This window comes from Anabrus simplex, chromosome 1 (assembly GCF_040414725.1).
Source record: "Anabrus simplex isolate iqAnaSimp1 chromosome 1, ASM4041472v1, whole genome shotgun sequence".
Classification (NCBI taxonomy): Eukaryota; Metazoa; Arthropoda; class Insecta; order Orthoptera; family Tettigoniidae; genus Anabrus; species Anabrus simplex.
In genome coordinates this window covers 346,599,447-346,624,238 of record NC_090265.1, presented here as the reverse complement: position 1 = coordinate 346,624,238, position 24,792 = coordinate 346,599,447, and the positions used below count along the sequence as shown (strand labels likewise).

The 24,792-nt window shown below is 38.7% G+C and overlaps 1 protein-coding gene across 1 annotated transcript in view; it reads left to right on the top strand.

The window, feature by feature from the left end:
• LOC136866277 (lysocardiolipin acyltransferase 1-like) overlaps window positions 1–24,792 on the top strand; it is a 62,854-nt gene that overhangs the window by 17,332 nt on the left and 20,730 nt on the right. Inside the window, exons 2-4 of the mRNA XM_068226521.1 lie at window positions 7,575–7,779; window positions 13,338–13,450; window positions 19,265–19,415. Coding sequence (XP_068082622.1) covers window positions 7,575–7,779; window positions 13,338–13,450; window positions 19,265–19,415 — 469 coding nt within the window. The remainder of the gene's footprint in view (window positions 1–7,574; window positions 7,780–13,337; window positions 13,451–19,264; window positions 19,416–24,792) is intronic.

Sequence of the window (24,792 nt, the reverse complement as noted above, 5' to 3'; positions counted from 1 at the left end):
GATCTGCTATTTCGACTTCAAACATCCGGTTTTGTTATAACGCTAATATGGATTAAAGGGCATAATCGGCACGTAGGCAACGATATGGCCGATTTAGCAGCGAAAGACGCCAGTGCAGATACCGCGAATATATTACAAATTAAAATTCCGATTCCCGACTTCTTTCCACATATCAAAACTGCAGCTCAACACACATGGTGCACACAATGGCGATTATCTGCTCGTACGAAAGGTCAATATTACTATCAACTTCAACCGAGTATTCCCACACTGCCGTGGTTTGCAAATGGTACGTATACACGACGACACATTACTAACATCATCCGATTACGTTTTAATCATGCCTTAACCCCAGTATATTTAACTCGATTTCACATTACGAACGACCCAACTTGTTCCTGTGGAGAATCTGAGGGTGATAGTGACCACCTGTTTTTTCATTGCCCCCAATATGCACATCACCAGACCATTTTAATGCAGAAATTACTCAAAGTTCAAGTACCTTTCCCTACACGACTTTCCGTTTTGTTGCACCAACCTTCGCCTACGATCATTACTATTTTAAACGAGTACCTTGATAACACTCACATCAAATTGTAATTATAATTTCGTTTTGCAATTGTTTTTGCTCCGATATGTTTGTGAGGTGGCACTTCGCAATGTCCCTGGTGAGTAGATATTTTCTCAAAGTTCTTATTACTTTCCGATCTTGTACAGTGTAACATGTTACTCCTATACCAGCTTACTAAGTTCTTTGTGTCCTTGCTCAGTACCGAATGTAATACCTCCATGAACCTCCTCATACCCGATATAAATTTTCTTCTATTTACGTGTGACCATGCTAAAATCGGGCATTAGTGCTGTAAACGTGTGTTTTTGTGATATAAGTGTAATATATAAATGATCTTGTGACTGGGAAAGAGTCTTTTGAATCCCAAATAAATATCCGCAAGACAAGACAAGACAAGATGATAGAGGGATCATACCTTCCATACACTTGTGTATATGTAAAATGTAGTGTCCTCTGTGTTTCTCTTTCAGATAGAGTGTTATTGTCAATGTTGTGCATTGTGTTCTAGTACTGTTTGTCGAATGTGTTGTTCCACAGGAAACAACGTTGGTTGGAATTTATCTTGTCAAATAGTGTGAATTAATATTCTCGTGAAACAAGCGTGTGTGACAGTTTAATAATTTGTAGATAATATTCAGATAGGGTGTAATAGGCTAATGTTGTGATATGACTTTCAAGTGTATCGAAGTGTGCTTATTATAGCTTTGTTTAACGGATCAAACACAATGATATCATGACACCATGAACTACGAATTTGTAAAATATGAATAATTCGTGATGCATAAATAACGTGTTGTTGCGAAATGTGCCTTTTCATTGTGTGCATTTGTTCATTAATTAATGTGTAATTATATGATGAGTGTTAGCGAGTGTTAATTAGTTATAAGAGGGATGCCTCTTCAGTGTTATAAGGTTATAAGATACAAAATGCGATTCAGAAAGGACTGATAGACATTGAATTACCTACCGACCTTAAATCCAACATATATTTTTCAGTGTAAATTTCTATGGCACATCTTTCATAGATAATTTTATGTGTGTTTTTCTTAGTTTCATTAAAGATTGTATTTGAAAGTATGGAACATCATTCTTCTAATTTATAGTGTTGTATTCCTCTGATATTAAGACTCCCCTATTTTATAGATATTTAATTTAGTGCCCGCTTATAGGCCTACGAACAGACCATCGACCCGTTTGCTCTCGAGCTCAGTCGCGGATATTACGAAGTAGGAGTGATGAGACTTCGATGTCGGGGTTGTTTTCCGAAGATCCCATCTATATATTCCTTTCAGCCACCGTTCTTATGAACTTGAGTTATTATCTATGCACTTGAGCCCTGGACAGGTGTAGTATATAGTCAAAGACGAAATGATTTTAATTGTATAATCACACCAATTTATTGTAATAAATGCGTAATATTGTTCCTTTGGTGAAAGTTTCATTAAGTAGTATTGAATCAAAATATTTTTTTTTTTAAAGAACTATTATTACCGCACTTAAACTGGTAAATTGTCAACCTTTACCTCTCTGTCGAAATTCGCTCAGAGAGCACCAAAAAGAAATATCATTTTGTAGCTTGCTTCTTCAGTTTTGATGTATAAAATCCCCCACCCACCCCCACCCCCCTTCCTCTATACCCCATAACCCAGGTACTGTTTGTTGTCTGTATTTCCCCCCCCCCCCGGCACTTTCCATTCCCAATCGCTGCTACTGCACAATATACATCTCATATACCGGTAACCTCCGACCACCGAAACCCGCCAAGAAATGAATTACCTGTCGACCATCGAAAAATATAATTAAAGATAGCCTCTTCGAAGTTCCAGGCAAAATACCCTGGCATGGCATAACGAACTATAACAATCTAGAAAACACAGTCACCTTTTTTTAAAAAACATCAAAGTAATGGAACTATTTGACAAGCATGCCCCAAAGCGGCGAGCGAGAATATCCAAATGACCCTCCCCGTGGTTAAATGATGAAATTAGACAACTACCGGTAACGAAACAAAGAGACTGCGCCCGTAGACAATACAAAAATGACCCTACCGTACAAATGTTTGACTAATATACAAAGTTACGAAACGAGGCAGTACAAGAAATACGAAATGCTAAACTGTGACATGCTTACAGCTTAATTATGCCTAACGGTAGAACAGCGACGACAATGTGGAAATCTATTAATAACATTAGATTTGCGAAGAGCGAGAACAGAGAGGAAGTTACAGTACCTCTCACAAGGGCGCCCATGCCCGGGGGTAAGTCCGCCCCCCCCCCCCCCCCTATCTAGCTCTCAGGGAAAGGAAAAAATCTAATGTAGCCAAGTGATTTTCTTTCAAGAAAATGATTTAAAAGTCGGTATTATATAGAAGCATGAAAGTGAAAAGAATTGATGACATTGGGACTGACATGGTCAAACAGAGAGGAAGTTACAGTACCTCTCACAAGGGCGCCCATGCCCGGGGGTAAGTCCCGCCCCCCTATCTAGCTCTCAGGGAAAGGAAAAAATCGAATGTAGCCAATATCCATTCTCTGGAATAAGGCTATTGTGCTACCTCTTCCGTAAAGTCAAATGCCTTAGGAAGAGGAAGATTATAATCTTTTCTGTATTTTATCAGCTTTACCTAAAATCTTAGAATATATAGTCCATACACAAATCTGTGAGTACCTTCAAACACACATCTCCTTTTTTTAATCCTTTCCAGTCTGGTTTGTGACAAGGACATAGAGGACGATTCACAGTTTAAAGCTTTTGACAGCACAGACATTGACATATTACTTGTAAAATTGAAGGCTCTACATTCTTCTCATAGTACGATTGCTTCGATGCATTCCTATCTTTATGGACGTTAACAATATTTAAACGGTAAGAATGGAATCGATTCCTCGTGGCACCACGTGAACAGAGGAGTCCCTCAATGCTCTGTACTTGGGCCTCTTCTTTTCACACTCTTTGTGAATGGCATTTCGAATTTATGACATTGCAAATACCATATCCATTCTAACATCCTTTAACTCTACACAGACTCTACAGCATGAAACCTTCAGGAAAATATTGACTTACAAGCTGTTAGTGATTGGTCTGCTGTGCACAGCCTGAAATTGAACCCTACAAGGTCGCAAGTAATCCATCAGGATGTTCCATTTCCTGTTTTATCACAAGTGAAGAATATCGGCGTTATCATGGATGAACGCATGCCTTGGTCTACAAATAATTTTCTCAGCTTTACATTCTTTATGTAAATATAAACATATATTTCCAATAAAAGTTTTTAATATTAATCGAAGCTCTTGCGAAGCCACATGTTGACTATTGTGATGTTTTCAATGTTGTGAGGCCACAATTATCCCTAAGGCTACAGCGCACTCAAAATGCATTTTAAGAAAATATGACCATACATCATCATCATTCCTAGAACTAGAGTATCTGTGACTCCATGTTCGCCATAACAACCATACTTTCTCTCCTCCATCGAGTTCTTACTACATCTTCACCATGTTACCTTTCTTCACGTTTCCATTACTTCTCAACTGTTCATAGCAGAGATACAAGGGCTCAAACATCAAACCTGCTCATCATTTGTCACTATAGAACTGCCGCATATAACAACTTACTCATTTTCTGTGTTTGCTGCATGAGAATGGAAGCGTTTACTGTATGATGACAGAAGTACCAACCACAGTGTAATTTAAAAGAGCATTAAGAGGTACAACAGGATATGAGTGAACTGTGCCTTTCTGGTCTTTCATCGATCGTGCTGTTACAATATTATTACTAGCTATTAATTTTATTATTATTTCTGAATGAGGTGGAATTTTATTTCAGTTATAATATACTTTGATTGCGTTTAACTGTTTTTTATCTAGAATTAATTATGATTCTGGTCGGGAAAACTGGAAAACTGCCCCTTCAAAATATTCACCAAAATTATAACAGGAAAAATAAATGAGGAAATAAACGAGCATCTGCCAGAGAAGCAATTTGGTTTTAGGAAGGGACGATCTACCCTAAACGCTATTGAACTCCTGCTAAACCAAATCTGGGATGCCTTAGAAGACAACGGAAAATATTACACCATCTTCATAGATTTTACTAAAGCTTTTGACCTGATAAACAGGAAGCTAGTGATAGACAAGCTTAAGGAGATGCTAGGCACGAACAACATATGGACCTATCTCATCACATCAATACTGCAATGGAATGAAGTACGAGTTTCGGATAACCTCACTCTGTCAGATCCAATAGCTCAATCAAACGGGGTCCTACAGGGTGACCCACTGAGTCCTTTGCTGTTTATAGTTGCAACCGCAGATATCCTAAGAATTACCCAAAAGGAGGGAGTATTTTCTTGCGCGTATGCCGATGATATTGTAATTGGCTCAAGAGACATAACAAAACTACAGGAAACTGTAAATGACGTCCAAAACTTGTGCTCCGAAAACAAGCTGTTCATAAACATCTCAAAAACAGACACCATGGTGTTCAGGAAAGGAGGGAGAGTACCCGCCTCAACAGAGACCTTCATTCAGGATAAAAAATTAAAGATAGTACCAGACATCAAATATTTAGGCATCACCCTGCAATCGAGCGCATATTGTTTCACAAAACATGTCACAGATAAGGCAACTCAAGCAATGATGGCAATGCATGAAATAAAAGACATTAGATCACTTAGTCTGGAGACAGCAATGTTGCTATTCAGAGTAAAAATTCTTCCAATAATGACTTATGACATTGAAATTATCTGGACACATTTAACAATGAGGAACTTATCAACCTTAGAAAAGGTGAAAGCGAACTATATAAAGAAGGTGATAGGTGTATCAAAAACGACACAATCTAGACTTGTATATCTCCTCGCAAGGGAATCGTTTCTCATAGAAGATCTCAGGACAAGTATGCCACTACCGAACACCGGTGCATCAAAGAAACTGCTAGCAAATCTGACAGAGAAGAGAGAAGAAGTCCAACCAGACTTCTATGGCACAGGGGCAATGATAGATCGCTCGTGGACAAAAGCTAATTTTGAATTAAGACATGTCATTACAAGATTAGCAGTTCACGGTTTTCATCACCTACTCTGCAAATCAAAACACTTCCATGACCCAAGTATAGACTGTGAGTGCAAACTATGTGGAAAAACGTGTGAACAGTACCACATTGAATTCTGTACAAGAAGAACAATGTCTATAAGTGATTATGCAAATATGTAACCCATCAATGTAACCTATATTCTCTGTTATGGCTATTTGGCTGCGTTAAATATATTATTATGATTCTGGTGTATAATAATTGGTTTAGTGTTTTTTATTTTTGCTATTGGCTTTACGTCACACCGACACAGATAACTCTTATGACGATTATGGGACAGGAATGGGCTAGGACTGGGAAGGAAGCGGCCATGGCCTTAATTAAGGTACAGCCCCAGCATTTGCCTGGTGTGAAAATGGGAAACCATGGAAACCCATCTTCAGGACTGCTGACAGTGGGGTTAGAACCCACTGTCTCCTGATTGCTGGATACCGGCTGCACTTAAGCGGCTGCAGCTATCGAGCTCGGTTTGGTTTACTGTAAGAGAAGACCTAATGGCTTTAACTACACAAATAAAGACATCTATCTATCTATGTTGAATCTTTGCACTGCAGTCTGCAAACAGTGGATGATATAAGGATCACACTTACAGATTTTTCACATCCCAATCGAATATGATTTAATCAAATATAATCAATATAGACCACACATAAATTTCTAATAATAATGTTATTGGCTTTACATCCCCGTACATTTCTATTTCCCATCATACCCAAATTCACAATAGCTGAATCACTTACTACCCGACTCTTACAGACTTCAGTCTCCCTTTGACTTTCTTTTTGTGCCTCAACGAGCACTCCATTGTCTTCACAATGTCTATAAACACTTTCTGAAATTATTTGCCACGAATAGATTTTAAAACACAGGCAGCCAGGTGATGGGTCTCTATTTGAAAGGGTCTCTTAATTCCTCCTCACCTTTCGGTAACAAGAACATGTCTTCCGTGAATACAATTTGAGGAGCTTGTTCTGAAAGTGCAAGATTTTTGTAAACTCTTTGGCTATAGTTGTATGTGCACTTGTGAACTTCTTGAACCAGTAATTTTGTACTGAATCTGGCCTAGGCACTTTCCAGTTCTTTGTAGCTTGGATCACTGCCTTGCCTTCTTCTACCATGACATCAGGACTCCTTATTTCATTTATGGCTGTTTCAGCTTACTTTTTTCATCTTTCAGCCATTCAGCCTGCAATGTATATTCTTCCCAAATGTTAGCCCAGAAATCTGTTGCCTCCTTGATTGATGGAGTTTCATTCTGGGTTCCTGGTTCTCATTTTTGCAGGTTATGATAGAATCGGTTTTGGTTCATCGAAAATTCTCAATTCTGGTCCTTCCTCTTTTGGATTTTTCTTTGTATCTCTACAAACGTTTAGAGTAGACCATCAATTTCTAAATATGTTCATCGATCATTTCCATCAGTATATCTTGACCCAGTTCTTCCATTCTCCTTGGTTGCATTACTTTGCTACATTTCGTCGCCGTCTAGGGGGCTGAATTCCAAGTTTGAACTGCGTAAGTTTTCCAGGTTGTTGTTATTGTTGTTAATACTATGTTATAAATACTTTTTGTTGAATCTTTTCCTAGCCATGTCAAATTTAAAATCTAGCATACTGGCTGAATGGTCAGTATACAGTACTGGCCTTCGGTTCAGAGGGCCCCAGGTTCGATTCCTGGCTGGGTAGAAGTTTTCAATAGCATCTGGTTAATTTCTCTAGCTTGGGGTCTGGGTGTTTGTATTCATCTTAATACACATCTTCAAATACATACAACACATCACACAACAAACTACCCATTCTGGGGTTTGACATCAGGGAAAGCATTCAGCCATAAACTAGATTTGATCCATTCAAAGTGTCAACTCCTTAAACATTTTTGTATTTTCATCTAATCTATGCACTTAATATTTGTGTAGGCTCTCCTCGAGTGTGTAATGGGAATCCGGGTCGTAGTAACCGGCGACGCAGTCCTTGCCCAGGAGCAGTCCCTTCTGATCATGAACCACCGCACCCGCACTGATTGGAATTTCTTGTGGGCTGCCATGTTCCATGCCAGCCAGCCCATGGCACATCGTCTCAAGTTTGTGCTTAAGGACCCAATCAGACACATTCCAGGACCAGGTAAGCATAACTGTAAGGGTCATAATTGAGCTATATCTAGCCTTTAAAGAACATCAAAATAAATTACTGATTTTCCATTTTCAAGCTTTGGAGGTCTTTGTCCCCCTACTTACTAGTACTATACGATTTATTATAGGAACTCTCTGATAGATGGTGTTAAGATGTGAGCATGAGATATTATAATTACTAACCAAAGGATTTTGCCTGCTCTCATTTCTTGATGGATACAGTACTTTTGCATCCATCTCTTGGCACAGGCTAGAGTAGAGTGTAGCTTCCACCAAAGTCCCAGTCAACATCCATGGCTGTGACAATATGGAAGTTGCTGGGGTATGGGTAGTGCTGAGTAATGACATTCAGAGCATGAGTAGTGCATCTGTGTGTAATGAAAGGTGCTGCTTATAGGGTCAGTCGTGCTGCAATAGTACTTTCTGACCCAGTGAGGAAAGCAATGGCAAACTACCTCACTCCTCATCTTGCCTAGTACGCCTCATTTTGGTGCTGCCATTGGTTTTTGTGGTTTCCTTATAACCGCATAACCTTTGGTGGTGCTATTTGAGGATCCAACCAGCCTCTGGGCTGATGACCTAACAGACAGACAACCAAAGGATTATTGAAAGTACCATAGGACTCCATATAAGATGCTGACCCACAATCAGCACAAATCTATATCACTTCGGACATGCTGTTGGTTCTAAGATGCACAGCAGGGAGGATTGGGAAAATGTATTACTATGGAAATATCAGCCTGTCCCTATGTCAAAACATGATACATGGCAGATTAGGTACTGGAGGCTGGTAATAAGGATAAGGAGAAAACCCCATAGGCAGATACTGAAAGTGTCTACAGGTAAAACCTGGTACACCTAGCACATGCAAATACGTGATCTGGAAATGTCCAGGTATTGTTAGTTGGGAACAGATATCATTCATTCATTTCATTATTTATTTACCATAAATCTTTACAGTATCTATGGAAGGCCAGGGGAAAAGGACAAGCCCCCTACACGTAGTGCCCCCTGACCTGTATGCACATCATGCACAAGTCATTAGCCCATGCCATGCCAGTCCAGTTATTCAGGCGATTGATCCTACGGGGCTGTATCTTGCCAGTCATGCGGCAAGAAATCTTAAGACCTGAGCATAGCCATAGCCCCTTGGGGTCCCTGGTACCCAATCTCTGTTCCCAGAGAATTAGGCCACATCTGCCAAGGTGGGGACCTGCTGGATGGTTGTGGTGCATGATACTGGGCCTCCTTTCTTTTCACAAAGGCCATGGCCCTATAAACTGGGCAACTGTCATGAGAGGCCGAATGACTCCCCTCCCATGCAGTTGGTGAATGCCAGCTCCTCCTTTGTCATGCAGCAAGCTGTATGGTGGTGGTAGTGGTCACCAGCACAGCATTTGCAGTGTAATTTTGAGCCACAGCTAACCTGATGATGGCCTAATTCATACAGCGGAAACACTGCAAGAGCTGTAGAGAGGGACATTCTGATCTCACCTGATTGCCACTATCCACCGTGCTTCTGGTTGTCTCCTTGTTCAACTTCCTTCCTGTGGGGCAGTTCTGGGCTGCGGTAGAGGTCCTCTCTCTTGGTGGGCTGTCATCTTCTTCTTTCTGGTGCGGGGGCAACATCTACTTCCAGACAGTGGTGGTCTCTTCTCAGCGGGGAGGAGGCCTCATTCTGGTTGTGACCCTCCTCCCAGATGGGGACCATGAGGTCATAGGTAGTCCTGCTGTGGTGTTGACTTCTTCCTCCTAGCTGGTGGCGGTGTCAGTCATTACTCGCATCTTAGTGCTTTCCCTGTCCTGCGGGGTACACACCGATGTCTGCATTGTGAAGGAGGCATAATTAGGCTGTGAAGCCTGAGTAGCAGCCTCTGAACACCTGGGGGCATCCGCCTCCACCGCTATGTTCTCTTCCTCGACCTGATGCACCTGTCCTAGGTGGCCTGTGCAGGTTGTGGTCATTCCTGGCCATTGGCCTTAATCATTTGCATTCATTTCGAAAAGTAGTGCAGTACGACCTGGGTCACGCCGTCAAGCATCGCTGTCCGTATCGATAATCGTTGTCCTGGTCTCTCTGGGAGCCATCTGCTTGTGCTTTTGCCTCCTGGCAGTCTGCGTGACGGTGGTAGACGTCGCCTTCCACTCCTGCAGCGTCTGGGTGGCTGCCTCCTGTCAGCTGCCATCCTCTGTCTTGATCCCCCAACCAGACAGTGGATGACCTGCAGTTCCTGGAACAGATGCTCCTCCTACCAACTGAACCACCATTGGTCCTTCGGACGTAAGATGAACTTTCAGGGGAGAATAGCTTCCATGTGTTCCACTGGGTACTGGGCACCACATACCAGGTGACAGCTGAAGACACTGAAGATAACACACATCTCGTTGACCTTCTCCATTCCCTCTAGGTGATACAGCAAAAGGGCCGGTAGGGCAAGGTCAGCATGCTCTATCTTAGCTGCAACACTCCGGGTCCGGTCCGCCAAGTGGAAGTCGTAGTTCTCCGGGGCCTTTGGGTCGTACGCATTGCCATCCACTGGTTCCCTAATGTCTGTCATCATTCTTGTTGATACTTAAAATTAGAGCCTGGAAGAGAGATAGCACTGGTAAGTGCTCACAGACAATACTCTTGCTTTGTCATTGTATTTCATTGTGTCTTATAGAATCTTATACACTCCTTTGCATTATGATGGTAGGTTGTTTCGACTTCCTCAAGTACACTTCTATTACCATAGTCATTCTCATCTCAATCAGTTTTGTGATACAAAATATTATTAGAAAAGTTTTCTTTCACATTCAATAAATTTGTTAATTTCTTATATTGATCCAGTGAAAATCCACAGCCTGTTTCCAGTCACTCGACCGGGTCAGAAATGGAATGAATGAAGCCCCCATCTAGCAGCGAGGATAGGAATTGTGCCAGCTGCCGAAGCCTGTCGCACTCCTCTGGGACAATGATTAATGAATGACAGATGAAATGAAATGATATTGGAGAGTGTTGCTGGAGTGAAATATGACAGGGAAAACAGGATTATCCCAAGAAAAACCTGTCCCGCCTCCACTTTGTCCAACACAAATCTCACATGGAGTGACCGGGATTTGAACAACGGAACCCAGTGGTGAGAGGCTGGCGCGCTGCCACCTGAGCCACAGAGGTTCTTTGTTCTGATCCAGTATTGACCTAATATCTATTGATTATACAAAATGTTAGTCATTTCTCTTTAACTTCCAATGATAGAATTCTTTATTACACTCCAGAAAAGTCTTTATTTTTGTTATTTCCAGCATCCTTGTTTGGTTCTACAGCTTCCTCTATTGAAAGTTGTTTACCTACAAAATATTTCAAAATATTTTGCTTGAAGCCATTTTGCCCCCACCAAGCAAGTTGGCCATGCGGTTAGGGTTGTGCATCTGTGAGCTTGCATTCGGGAGATAGTGGGTTCATACTGTTTGCGGCCCTGAAGATTGTTTTCTGTGATTTCCCATTTTCACACCAGGCAAATGCTGGGGCTGTACCTTAACTAGGGCCACATCTGTTTCCTTCCCGCTCCTAACCCTTTCCAATCCCATCATCACCATGAGACCTATGTGTGTCGGTGCAACATAGAGAAAATTGTAAAAAAAAAAAAAAAAAAAGAAGAAGAAGAAGTTATTTCAGATATACCTTCCTTTTCCACTTATAAGTAAGCTGCTCTTACTGATTTATTCCACCACAATATGTGCTCTTCAACATTTCCTTGCTGTTCTCTGTACCAGTATCCCTGTATGCCACTCATTCCCTCATGTTTGGAAAACAATTTGTAACAACAAATCCCATACTGGTATAGAAAATCAGAAAGCATTTCCTATTCCTACTAGTTTCCCTATCTTCCTCATCCTGGTCTGCCAAACATAAGTGGGATTCCATGACCTGAGGCTAGCTAACACTGTGAGCATGCTTAGTAAACATTTGAGGCGTCTAGTATCAAAACCGGCCAAGTCACTGAAGGCATATTTTTCAGTATAGATGAAAAACCTGTAGAGACAAAGCAATGATAGCCACAAAATATTTTTTTTTTCATAGTTTTATCCTTTATGGTTTAATATTTAAGTTCTGTTGTTTTGAGAAATCTGACTCATAATGAACCCATTTTTTTGTTAATATAAATTACGACTTGGCTGTTTTTGTTGCAATTTTGTATAATTTTCATTTTTTTCTGAAACTGTATTCAATTTAAACTCCAACAATTTAATGAAAATAAATTGACTTTGTAATTACTTTTGTTTTTTGCAATTTAAAAAAAGCATTTCAGCATACATGGGGTAATAATAACTTATATGAAGAAGAACATCAGAAAGCTGAGGAGAATACAAAATGGGATATACTACAAAATAATTGCAAAATACAACACACTTTAAATAGGATTTCCTTTGTGCAAATGACGGAAGCCTGCGAATACGTAAATCAGTGTTGAAAACAAATAAAATATGAAATATTATGACTTCAATGAATACACTGTGCAATACACAAGGAACGATTTTGCCTAGTGATATTATCACATTGTTGCATAATTTAACAACACAAGATTCCAGACAATAACGCTGCAATATGACATCGCCGGTTATGAATTCACTGCCTGTATGACTTGGCCCATTCTGTTGCACGACCACGAATTCAATGCTCTGTAACGTGAAGACATGGATGATTTCAAAGCATATTCTTGTTTCACCTGATAGTGCTATACTTCTACATCAAGTTAATAACCTTAACTCATTTTCGTAAATTTTGTGACTTCGTCGGTTTTGATACTAGACGCCTCATTTGTGAAGCAAGGTGCTGGCTTGGCTTATAGATAGTCCATATGATTTAAACTCTTAAGTAACATTTAGTGACAACTAGTGGATAGATAGTCCTAACTGCCCGAGGACAAGCAAGGCAAAGACTTAGAAAGTACCCAAGATGTCAGTTCATGTTCCATTGTAGCTGGTCCTCCAAACTCCCTGGACGACTTACTAAGCCACTCAGCTACTGCCAAACAGACTATTGCATCTATCATAGACCATCTTCATTTTGGGATGATTACCTAGATGTTATGCCCCTTTAAACAACAACCAGCAATCAAACAGTCTACACTTGGTTCTCTTCAGTTTCATTTTGCATCTTAGTACCAGTTTAAAGATTGGAAAGACTATTCTTCAGACTTCATTCTGAAAATGTTTCCAATATATCTGTTTAGAATTTTAACAATATTTTAAAAACGAAGTTGATATGCTGCAAAAGCTAGTAAGAACTGAAGAAAGGTTACTTTTCAAATTGCCTCCAAACTTATTTGTCTTATATTCTGTATTGCTGGTACAGCTAATGAGAGAAAAAGAACAAATTCTGATATGGATGTAAAGCCCTTTTAGATGCTGACGGGCAGAAGTAAAGACTTACTGAAGTAAATCTAAATAGCCACTGCACTACTTTCAAAATAAATTATCTTGAGAATGTTTACGGTTCTAATTATTCTGAATGTTGGTACACGAAAGTCCTTTCAGACTAGAAACATGAGCATAATTTTGTGGCAGGTTGGGTGATGCAGTTGACGTGTTTTATGTTCATTCATCGCCGGTGGGAGAGAGACAAGGACCTGTTAGCCACAACACTGGACTACTTCCGAGATATTCACCACACAATGCAGGTAGGCCTACATAATTTACATTTCTTTTATCATGCACCATCAATTCCTATGGAACATAGTTACATAATTTTGCTATACCTTTAGAGTTTCAATATCTCTCATGAGCAAATTTAAAATTAAAATAAGAGTGCCCAGCCATTTACTATGTTATGTTGTAAATGTAACATACTTGTCTTCAAATATCTCCTGATGGAATGTTCTTACTGTTATAATAAGCATTAACAATATCTTTTTTAGGTGCAGGCCATTTTTCCTTCTCTGTATAGAATAATTCTCTACACAATGACCATAATGTAACACTGTAATAATACTGTATGTAGCTCTATGGCATGGAACAGATTTTTAATATTCTAACTTCAGGAGAATATAAACTGAAACAATACCATTAGTTTGAGTGCTGTACTCATCTCAATGCATGCAGTGATGAACTTGACAATGGCCTTGGTTTTCTAACCACCCCCATTCAACAAATATAATGTCTTTGCCATCCTCATTATAGAGCAAAAGAATAATTTGCTGAAAAATAAAGGACATTATTAACAAGTGAAAGTAGTCTACCTAGTGGCAAATAAATTGTAAATTTCAAGATGATGAATGTTGCAAAAATGCAATTGAACCCACCAACTTGAGTTCATCTGAGCCACTCAGCTTGTGCTTAATGAAGAACACTTACTAATCAGACCAAAACGTTTAGAGCAAACAAAGCAAATGTTCAATTCCTTCTTTTACCTTGTTTTAATAATGATGTTTACTATTTTTCCAGAATATCCACTCATGTAAGCATTTTGAAAATTTTTACATTCCTAGGCAGTCAACAATGTGCCCTTGTCCTACATAAGAGATTTAAGATATCCTCACAGGAAGAAATTGCAGGAGTTTACATCTGAGGACCTCGGTGACTATTCAATAGGACTTCTGCAACCTACAGAGGCTACTTAGTTTGGTACTGAGAGGCGAGGGGGGATTCTCACCCGTTAGTTGAAGCATATTCGGATACTGTCATGAATAAGCCATACGATGGATCTTGTTAGTGGTCTTTCTACCACCAAAAAAAAAAAAAAAAAGAGAAGGAATTACCTTTGTTTGGATGAAGATGCTATGTCAAATATTTAAAAAAATTGCTATTCATGATTGGCTGTAAGTACGGTATGGAATGGGGGTTTCCTTCAACCCATTCATGCACATTGTTTACCCATATCACACAATCAGGGTACAGCTGTGAATAACACCACCCTGACAAAATTTGGTGTACTACACTGTCATGCAGATTCTATGTTGCAAACTGCAATCTTTATACATTAACAGCTTCTGCTTACATTGTGCTTGAAATCCATTGAGTCCTTCATCTGTCAATGCTCATTTCACATAAATCTGTGGAATGTGCAAATGCAATTTGATGCATACCAAAATCCAAAGTATCACACACATAATTTTCAGTGTTCTTTTTCTAAGCACTAGGTCAGTGAACAGCTGATACCTGAGGTTAGTGTATGCACTGAAGAAGTTTCACTCAGACATCACTAGACAACTTAAAACTTCTCCAGTCAAAGAGCCACCTGCAAGGGTATCTTTCTTGATAAATATAGAGTGCAAGCCTACTATTTTCCGCTACTATTCCATATGCAAGGTGAATTACCACAAACTCTGTGTATGAAGAAGACATACCAAAGGCTGAAGTATTTTTAAGGAAACATGAAGTCTTCAGCAGAAATACCTAACAAGTCCATAAGCACTCTGCCTGCTGCCATGCCACTACTGTTATTGCCATGCAAATTACCTTAAAGCATAGTGTGCTTCTACACCCTTCGTTTCCTACAGCAGTTCTTTTCTCCATTTATATTTTAGTAGATGTAATCAAGGCTCTATAGTGATATAATCTACACATATTGTGACAATCAAGGCTGAGTAAAGGACATCCAACAAGAATGATAGTGAGAGATAATACTCACCACACAGTGGCAACAATGTGGACGGGGTCAGGCAGTGAGCAAAATAATAGCACCAGTGAACTGTTGAGGCTGATGATAGAGTAGCTCCTAGAAGAAGCTGGAAGCTGATTACCAAGGGACTAACCGCCCAGAATGATGTAGAGGTGGAAGCTACAAGAATCTCTTGCTGTCTACCTATATAAGTATGAAACTGTAGGAGCATGGGGCTATTCCAGTAGCGTAGCCAGGATCGGCCAATGGGGGGGGTTACAGTTACAAAATTAAGATATAACATAATGAAAGTGCTTGTGCTTGTGCGTGTCTGGTACGCGCATGCATGACTGTCATAAGGATACTAATACAAGAGTGAATTACTGTATGTGATATTCAGATTGCAATACACTACAAAATTCTTACTTTAAAATACAGAACAAGAACAATATGATCGAGGTCAGCAGTTTTATCTCAAACGGTATGTTCAGTTTACAATCTAAAATCTAATTTTCAAGGCTTCCTAGAAAATAAATTTAACACATCTGTTGGTTTTACAACTATGTCTCTGTGAATGTTCAAGGGAGCCAACCCGTTGAGTCGACTTTCACTTGTGGTATTTCTGAGGTAGGTTTTAAGGTGTCTTAATGTTGAAAATGATCTCTCACTGGCTGCAGTGGTGACAGGTAGGGTGGCAAACACTCTCAACAAGCAGTAGATTGCAGGGAGTTTATCTTGATCACATAAAAGAAGTTTATTGTTTACTGTGAGTTTCTATTTATTTTCTTTTTGTGAAAGTTCAATGGGGGGGGTTTCTAACCCCCAGTAACCCCCCCCTGGCTACGCCCCTGGGCTATTCTGTCTGGAGTCTTTCTCAAGTGAGTCAGGGTTGAGTGCATCAGTCATGAGTGAAAGTAAGCAGTTGTGAGTCCATGAAGAGTCATTAATCAGGAGTGTGTCTGTCAGATGGCTACACGGAGTTCAACGAGGCTTGCTACTGTGGTCTGTTCTGAAACGACACTGTGGTGTGAAAAGCAGTATTGGCGACCAGGAATATGACATGCTGGTGTGCAGTGTGATCACCCGAGAGTATGTGTTATAGTCGTGAGTACAAACTGTGTCGAGTGAAAAACTTAAACGCGAGTGAACTTGTGATTAACTGTAAATAGTGTTCTATGAGTTTAGTGGATAGTAAAAAACTGGTGTCAGAAGTGATATTATATCAGTACATTGTTTAATACAAGAAATTTCTAGAATAATTAATGAGATACAGTCTGGCTTCTAGGCTTTTTTAGATTAGCTCTGTGAACTTAAGGCAGAATTTAAAGTTAACCAGTATGAAACCAAGATTGAGTTTAAAACTAGTCAGGATGAACTTACATTTAGCAAGGAAGAGTTTAAAGCCAAGTTAAATAAACTTAAAGAGTGGACAGCAGAAGTTAGAAGAGAAGGTGCACATACTTCAAGTGAAATTAAAAAGTAATATTATGCTGGAGATAAGTAAAATGGTACAAAAACAGTTCAAGGCAACATCTCAGATAGTAAAGCCCACTGTTTGAGACTTGAGGCAAGAGTTGATACCTGAGATTGAGTCTAGTGTTTGAGACTTGAAGCAAGAGGTGGGTGATCAACAGGGAAGATAGCTAAGGGTTTTCATCATAGAGTAAGCCCAGGAGAGGTATTGGTGAGGATTCAGTGCGAGTCACTACACGTAGAACAGCAGTAGGAAGATGGGGATCGGTGAAGTGTTACTGAGGAGGGGCAGGGCAAAGGAAAGGGAACAGTACTAAACAGAAATTTAGAGTAGAGAATAGGAAAAAGAAGGTGGAACAGGGTAGTGAGAGGGAAAGAAGTAAGGAGGAAGTAGGTTCAGCAGATGTCCGGGAAGTGAGGGGGAGACCAGGAGAGAGAAGGGTATCTAATGGGGTGGGTGGGATTGATGCTCTGGTCATGGGTGACTCAATTGTTAGGCATGTGGGGAAAGTGTGTGGAGGAAAGAAACCAGGGTAGAGTGTTATCCAGGAATTAAGGCAAATGTTGAAGAAAATAGAAGGCAAGGAGGAGGGTGAGGAGGAGCTGATAATTTTCCACATTGGTACCAACAACATAAGGCAAGCAGGAATAGGTACCGGTACTATCATAGTTGGGGATGTGTGGGATCTGATTTCAGCAGCATGGCAGAAGCTTAAGGAAGCAGATATTGTTATCAGTGGGATACTGTGCAGAAGGGATACTGACTGGAGGGTGATTGGGGATTTAAAAGAGATTATGGGTTGGGTGTGTGGGAAAAGGGATCTAAGTTCAGATGGCCTTCACATGAACCGCAATGGTATATATAAGTTATAGGGTTTGTTTAGAAGAGTTACAGGGAGGTATATTCAGGCAAACGGGGTGGACTAGGGAGCGGTGATGACAGTATAGGAAGCAGGAGCCCAAATTGGCACAATGGGGCAATATGCTGGCAACCAGGAATTAGTTAGCTGGAAAATTTATAATTTCCAATAACGAACCAATTATATTGGAGTTAAACTGTAGAAGGACTGTAATGAAAGGAATAGAATTAAGTAATTTAATAGATATTTACCAGATGTTGTAATAAGAACTGAATCATGAGGGAGAACTGATATTATGGATGCAGAAATTTTCTCACAGAACTGGCCTATTTATTGTAGAGACTGGTTAGGAAAGATAGGAGGGGGAGTATTCACACTGGTGAAAGAAGAATTTGTAAGCTACGGAAAAGGAACGGATGAGAAATATGAAATTCTGGATGTAAGATTTATCTCCAAAAAGATAATAGCTTGGATATTTTTGGGGTGTATAGACATGACAAGGCTGGCAGTGACACTGATGCAGAATTATTTGATAATGTAATCACTCCTTATGAAGTTCTAATAGTTGTGCTGTGATGTGTTGGACATATTGCAGGTAAGGTCTCATTGGTGATCAAAATTTCAGATTATGCTTAAAAATGCATACATCAATGCATATAGTTGTTGTTGAAGGATAATGAAGATTCTTGAGAATTACATATCATTGATACATAATCAGAACTTCATAAGGAGTGATTATTGTATACAAACCCCAAGAATCTTCAATGCCCAAATTATTCTTCTTGAATTCTTCCTTCAACAGCGATGTGTATTAATTTATGCATTTTATTCATTATCCAAAACTTTTACAACAATTTTGACTTTTTCACATATATAGTGTCAAACCACTGTGTTTTCAGAACTTTTTACAATTTCTATGAACTATCAGATACATTGTGCAACTCACAATTTGGCTGATGATGACCTTAAAAAAATAGGTCGAAACTAGTTCCAATAAACGTTTCTTCCATAATGTAACCCACATTACTTGATTTTGTATTGAAAAGGTGAAAATAATCTCAGTTCAATACAGACCATTCAAAATGAAATTCATATCTCTCCAGTTCGATTACGGGCAATTGCAGGTGTAACATCAATACATCTATGATACCTTTATAAATTTCAATTATTTTATAAAAATTCCAAATCAGCCAACACTGCTCAAATATAACTTTCTTTATACTACATATAACTTCAATCAATCAATATAAGTATATATTTCTTTTTCTTTTCTTACACAATATCACCATAGCAAGACATTCACTTTTCTTTTCCCACTGTCATTAAAGGAACAATTATATAATGAACACTTACACTTTCAAAACATCCACATTAAAACAATTCATCAATCATAACACAAAACACTTATCAACATTTCACTACTATTACAATTTATAAACAAATGTACAATTTTTGTTTGAACACATTTCAACTAGAAACCACACCTGCATCTATGTATAGTTACAATTGGACCCACAAAATACTACAGTGCTATATAATAATATCTATTTCTAATATTTCAGATATTGTTGTTTCCCGAAGGAACAGATCTAACAGAAGGAAGCCAGCAGCGCAGCCATCAGTTTGCTGCAACGCATGGACTAGAGCGCTACAACTTTGTGCTGCATCCTAAAACAACAGGTTTTGTGTTCCTTGCTCAGCGTATGAGACAAAGTAAGATATAACTAATTATTGCACCAATGAAGTTCAACTCCAACCCAGCTTCTACTTAAAACATGTAAAAGAGAAATTTAAGAAAACACAATGGAAACCATTTTCATTGATAAAAATGCAAACTCTGTTTTTTCCTATATCAGCATCAGCATCATCATCTTCTTCTTCTTCTTCATCTGCCCTTGTTCAAATTTAACAGAATCAAAGAAGGATTGAAACTTAGAATGAAGCTTTAGACGATGGATTCTCAGCAGGTGTGATTCTAACAGAGCTGAAAATGTGACTATACTAGGGATCTTAATCCAAATCCACCATCTCAATCTATACTTGATCTATTGCTTTTATATAGTACAGCTGAAATTCTTGTTCATAAACAGCAGGACTATCCAAGTATTATGGTTTTCTGCAGCATCTAATGTTTGTCATTAAGATCAAGCTCCTTCAGGTGATGTAGAATGAATTTATTTATTTATTAATTCATGAAGTGATGAAGTTAAAACTTCTGGCCAACCCTTTAATCATGCCACTGTTGTCAGGTTCCTTGACTGAATGGTCAACGTTGTGGCCTTCCATTCGGTGTGTCCCAGATTCAATTCCTGGATTGGCAGGAGATTTGAATCTTAAATGGTTAATTCTCTTGAATTAGGGACTAGGTGTTCGTGCTGTCCCCACCATTCCTGCAACTCACATACCGTACCACACTCAACATTATTTGCCACCGCAAAATACGTAGTTTTCTATAAACACCAGATGCCACCCACACTTGCTGGAGGGTTGCTTTACACCAGATTGCACCAGGCTAGCAATATTATTATGCCAATGTTGAAAATTATTTTTGACACTTGTCTTAGAACCAATTCCTTACACATGATGTTCATCTTAAAATACTTATTTTTCAGTTAATTATGTTTTGGAATTGATCAGTCACATTTTTGGTCTGTTAGGAAATGCCGACTGATCTGTCAGTGTAGTACTCATACTGATTGGTACTAGTAAAATAAAACCTTATTCTGCCTTCAAAGCCTAAAACTCTCAGTCAGTTCTTCATGGAGAATCTTGGTTAATGCAACATGTCTAGGCACCCTATTCTCAGACAATGGTTTTTTTCAGAGGCTATGTGCTATATTCAACCAATCATCATTGCTCTGCATTTAGGACTGTTGCCCACGTGGCAGATTTCCTCAATTTTTTACCTAGTATGTTCTTAAATGATTTCAAAGAACTTGGGAAGTTTTTTGAACATTTTCCTTGATAAATTATTCCATTCCCTAATTCCTCTTCCTATGTATGAATATTTGTCCTCATTTGTCCTTTTGAATTTCAACTTTATCTTCATGTTATGATTTTTCATACCGTTCAAATCTCCATTCTAGCTCATTCATCAACTAATGTTATTCCATACTATTTCTTTCACTGACAACTCAGAAAATACCGCTTTGTTGAGCAGCTCATTCCCTACTCCTGAGTCTTCCCAGCCTAAAATTTGCAATATATTCATAACACTACCTTTTTGTCAGAAATCACCCAGAACAAATTGTGCTGTTTTCCTTTAGATCTCTCCAGTATTTGTATCAAGTAACCCTCGTGTATGTCCCATACAATGGAACTGTCCTCTAATTGTGGTTTTACCAGAGACTTATATGCCCTCTCCTTTACATCCTTACTCCAACCCCTAAATACCCTCATAACCACACAAAGAGATCTGTATTTACAATCCCGTTTATCTGATTAAACAAATGAAGATCCTACAGTGTTCCCCACAATGTACTATCACCCCATCAGTACAGTAATTAAAACTGAGAGGACTTCTCTTCTTGGTAAAACTTACAGCCTGAATTGTCATCCCATTTACCATCATACCACTGTCTGCTCAGTAGCAGTGAAGAAAGCATTACATTTGTATTCCATTTTATCCATCTGAAACTAGGAATTATTAAAACAAGTAATTTGTACAAGCCCTGTTGTCTTATCAGCTAATTATTCCCTTTATTTTCTTTAATTATTAACAAAATTATTAGCATAAATACACATAAAATGTTGTTCGTCGTGGGTAACAGATTTGTATAGCGCCACGGCAAGTAGTGGACACTTTGCATGTGCTGCAAGGAAGGGTTGCAGGGGTATATATTTTTAATTGCATAATCACACCATACTTCTACTTAATTGCATATTGCAATTTCAACTTTATCTTCATGTTATGATTTTTCATACCGGAGTGTTCCTTTGGTGGAAGTTTTATTGTATGGTATTGAATCAAAATCTCAAAAAAACTATTTTTACCCCACTGAAGTTGGTAAAATCTCAACCTTTACCTCCCTGTTGAAATTCGGTCAGAGAGCACAAGAACATACCATTTTGTAGCTTTTTTGCAGTTTTGATATATATATATATACTGTCATCCCCAAAGCCCTACCTGCTATATCCCACAAATCCGGGTACTTTTTGTTGTCTGTACATTATTTGCCCCCCCACCCCCCCACTTCTAATTCCCAATTGCCGCTACTGTGTCTGCTGTCCATCTCACAACATTGTCAAGGTCTTTTAGTAGTCGTTCACAATCCTGTAACTTATAACAGCATCTGCAAATAGCTTTATCTGTGATTCCAGTTCTTTTTTTTAAGTGTGGTTACTTTTGTTAATGCTATTACTGTTATTAATGTTCATATTATCATATTATTGTCATCAGTAGTTATTATTAAGTGTTCTAGGTTAAGACTGGTTAAGTGTAAGAAAGGGAGTACATCCCTAACTTTGCCAGGATAAATAAAACATTATTATTATTATTATTATTATTATTATTATTATTATTATTATTATTATTATTATTATTATTATTATTATTATTATTATTATTATTATTATTATTATTATTATTATTATTATTATTATTATTATTTATATATATAAGAAAATATAAAGGTCCTAAAAATACTGCTCTGTGTATAGTAACCGTGCACTTAACTGTTACAGAATCAGAAAATGCCTCACCTATTCTATTTCTCCAAGTTCTATTTTCGAGTTATTTGTTCAGCCATTCAGCCGCTCTTTTGATGAGTCCAATAACCTCATTTACATCATACTCTCTCATGATCTACCTTATCAAAAGCCTTACATAGGTCAATTGCAATACGCTCCATTTGACCTCCTGGATCTAAAATATTAGCTGATCCTCTCTGGAATAACTTTTCCTAAACCCAAACTTGTTCTATCAAACCAGTTCGTAATTTTGCAAACACGTCTAATATAATCAGAAAGAATGCTTTCCCAGAGCTTACATACAATGCATGTCGACCCAACAGATTCGTAATTATCCGCTTTATGATCACCACTCTTTCCTTTGTACACTGTGGTTACTATAACAACTCTCCATTCATTTGATATAGCTCCTTCAAGCAAACAGTAATCAAATAAATATTTCAGATATGACACTATATGCCAACTCATTGCCTTAATTATTCCCCAGAAATCTTAGCAATCCTAGCTGCTTTTCAAGCTTTCAACTTTTGTATCTTTTTGCAAATGTCATTGTGCACAACACAATAAATTTATTGTCTTAACCTTCAGGATCTTTTACAATTGACTGTTGATAGCCTCTTATGGTAATGACTTAACCTTGGAATTTTAGCATAAAACGTCTTTATTTCAGTTGGTATATTCACCATGACAGGGTGCAGATGAAGATGAAATTGGCAAGTTGTCACTGAGTGACATCGTAGTTAGAGTCAACAGTAAGTGCTAACGGGCGATTATAATGCGAGAGTTAGAAATAGAACTGAAGGATACAGAAAGGTGATGGGTAAAAGTGAGGAAGATATGGAAGCTAATAGGACTGGGAAGTGTTTACTGGATTTTTGTGCTAGTATGGGATTAGCAGTTACGAATACATTCTTCAAGCATAAGCATGGGAAAGCAGATCCATAACAGACTATATTATAACTGACTTTGAATTCATGAAATCTGTTAGGAATGTGCAGGTATTTTGGGAGGATTTTTATTAAACAGACCACAGTCTGATCTGTAGTGAACTAAGTATCCCTAGGCCTAAGACAAAGAAAGTGAAATCTGTCTACATATGAATAAGGGTAGAAAATCTCCAGGATGAGGGAATTAGAACATGCATGTATATGATTAATGAAAGGGGCTGATGACCTAGATGTTAGGCCCCTTTAAACAACAAGCATCGTCATCATCATCATTAATGAAAAGTTCCAAACAACAGAGTGTAAGAAGTTTCAGGATATAGAAAGAGAATGGATGGCATACAGGGATACTGTAGTAGAAACAGCAATGGAAGCCTGGGAACAACTGTGTGTAAAGATGGTAAAAAGCAAACATCTTGGTGGAATGATAAAGTGAGAGAAGCTTGTAAATGTAAAAAGAAGGTGTATCAGAAATGGCTTCATAAAAGGACTGATGCAGGCATGGAGTTGTACGCAAATGAAAGAAACAGAGCTAACCAAATAATTGTTGAATCCAAAAAGAAGCTGTGTGAAGATTTCGGTACTAACATGGAAAGGCTAAGTCAAGCAGCAGGAAACCTTCCTGGACAGTAATAAAGAATCTTAGAAAGGGAGAGGAAAAAAGAAATGGTTTAAGGTACTTACTGGAGTTAGACAAGGCTGTAATATTTCCCATTTGTTGTTCAGAGTTTACATGGATCATCTATTGAAAAGTATAAAGTGGCAGGGAGGGATTCAATTAGGTAGAAATGTGATAAGCAGTTTGGCCAATCTGGATGACTTGGTCTAAAGGCAGATTGTGCCGAACCCTGCAGTCTGATATCTTGGAACTTGAAAAATAGGTGCAGTGAGTATGATATGAAAATTAGCCTTTCCAGACTAAAGTGATATCAGTAGGTAAGAAACCTAAGAAAATTGAATGTCAGGTTGGGAATACAAAGCTGGAACCGGTAAATCATTTCCAGTATTTAGGATGATAGTACAGTAAGTGAGACTGAATCAAGGTACAGAAAGCTAATGCAGCGAGTTCAAAGTTGCGATCAGTATATTCTGTAAGAAAGAAGTCAGCTCCTGCACAAAACTCTTTACACAGGTCTTTTCTCATACCAAATTTGCTTTACGGGAGTGAAAGCCGGGTGGACCCAGGGTATCTTATTCATAAGTTAGAAATAACAGACATGAAAGCAACAAAAATGGTCACTGGTACAAGTAGGTGAGAACAATGGCAAGAGGTCCTCAGAATGAGGAGATAAAAACTGAGTTGGATTGAACTTGATTGATGAAGCTATACACATAAACTGGTTTTGGGGGTGGGGTCATGTGAACTGAATGGAGGAGGACAGGTTACCTAGGAGAATAATGGACTTGGTCATGGAGGGTAAGAGAAGTAAAGGGAGGCCAAGACTATGATGGTTAAA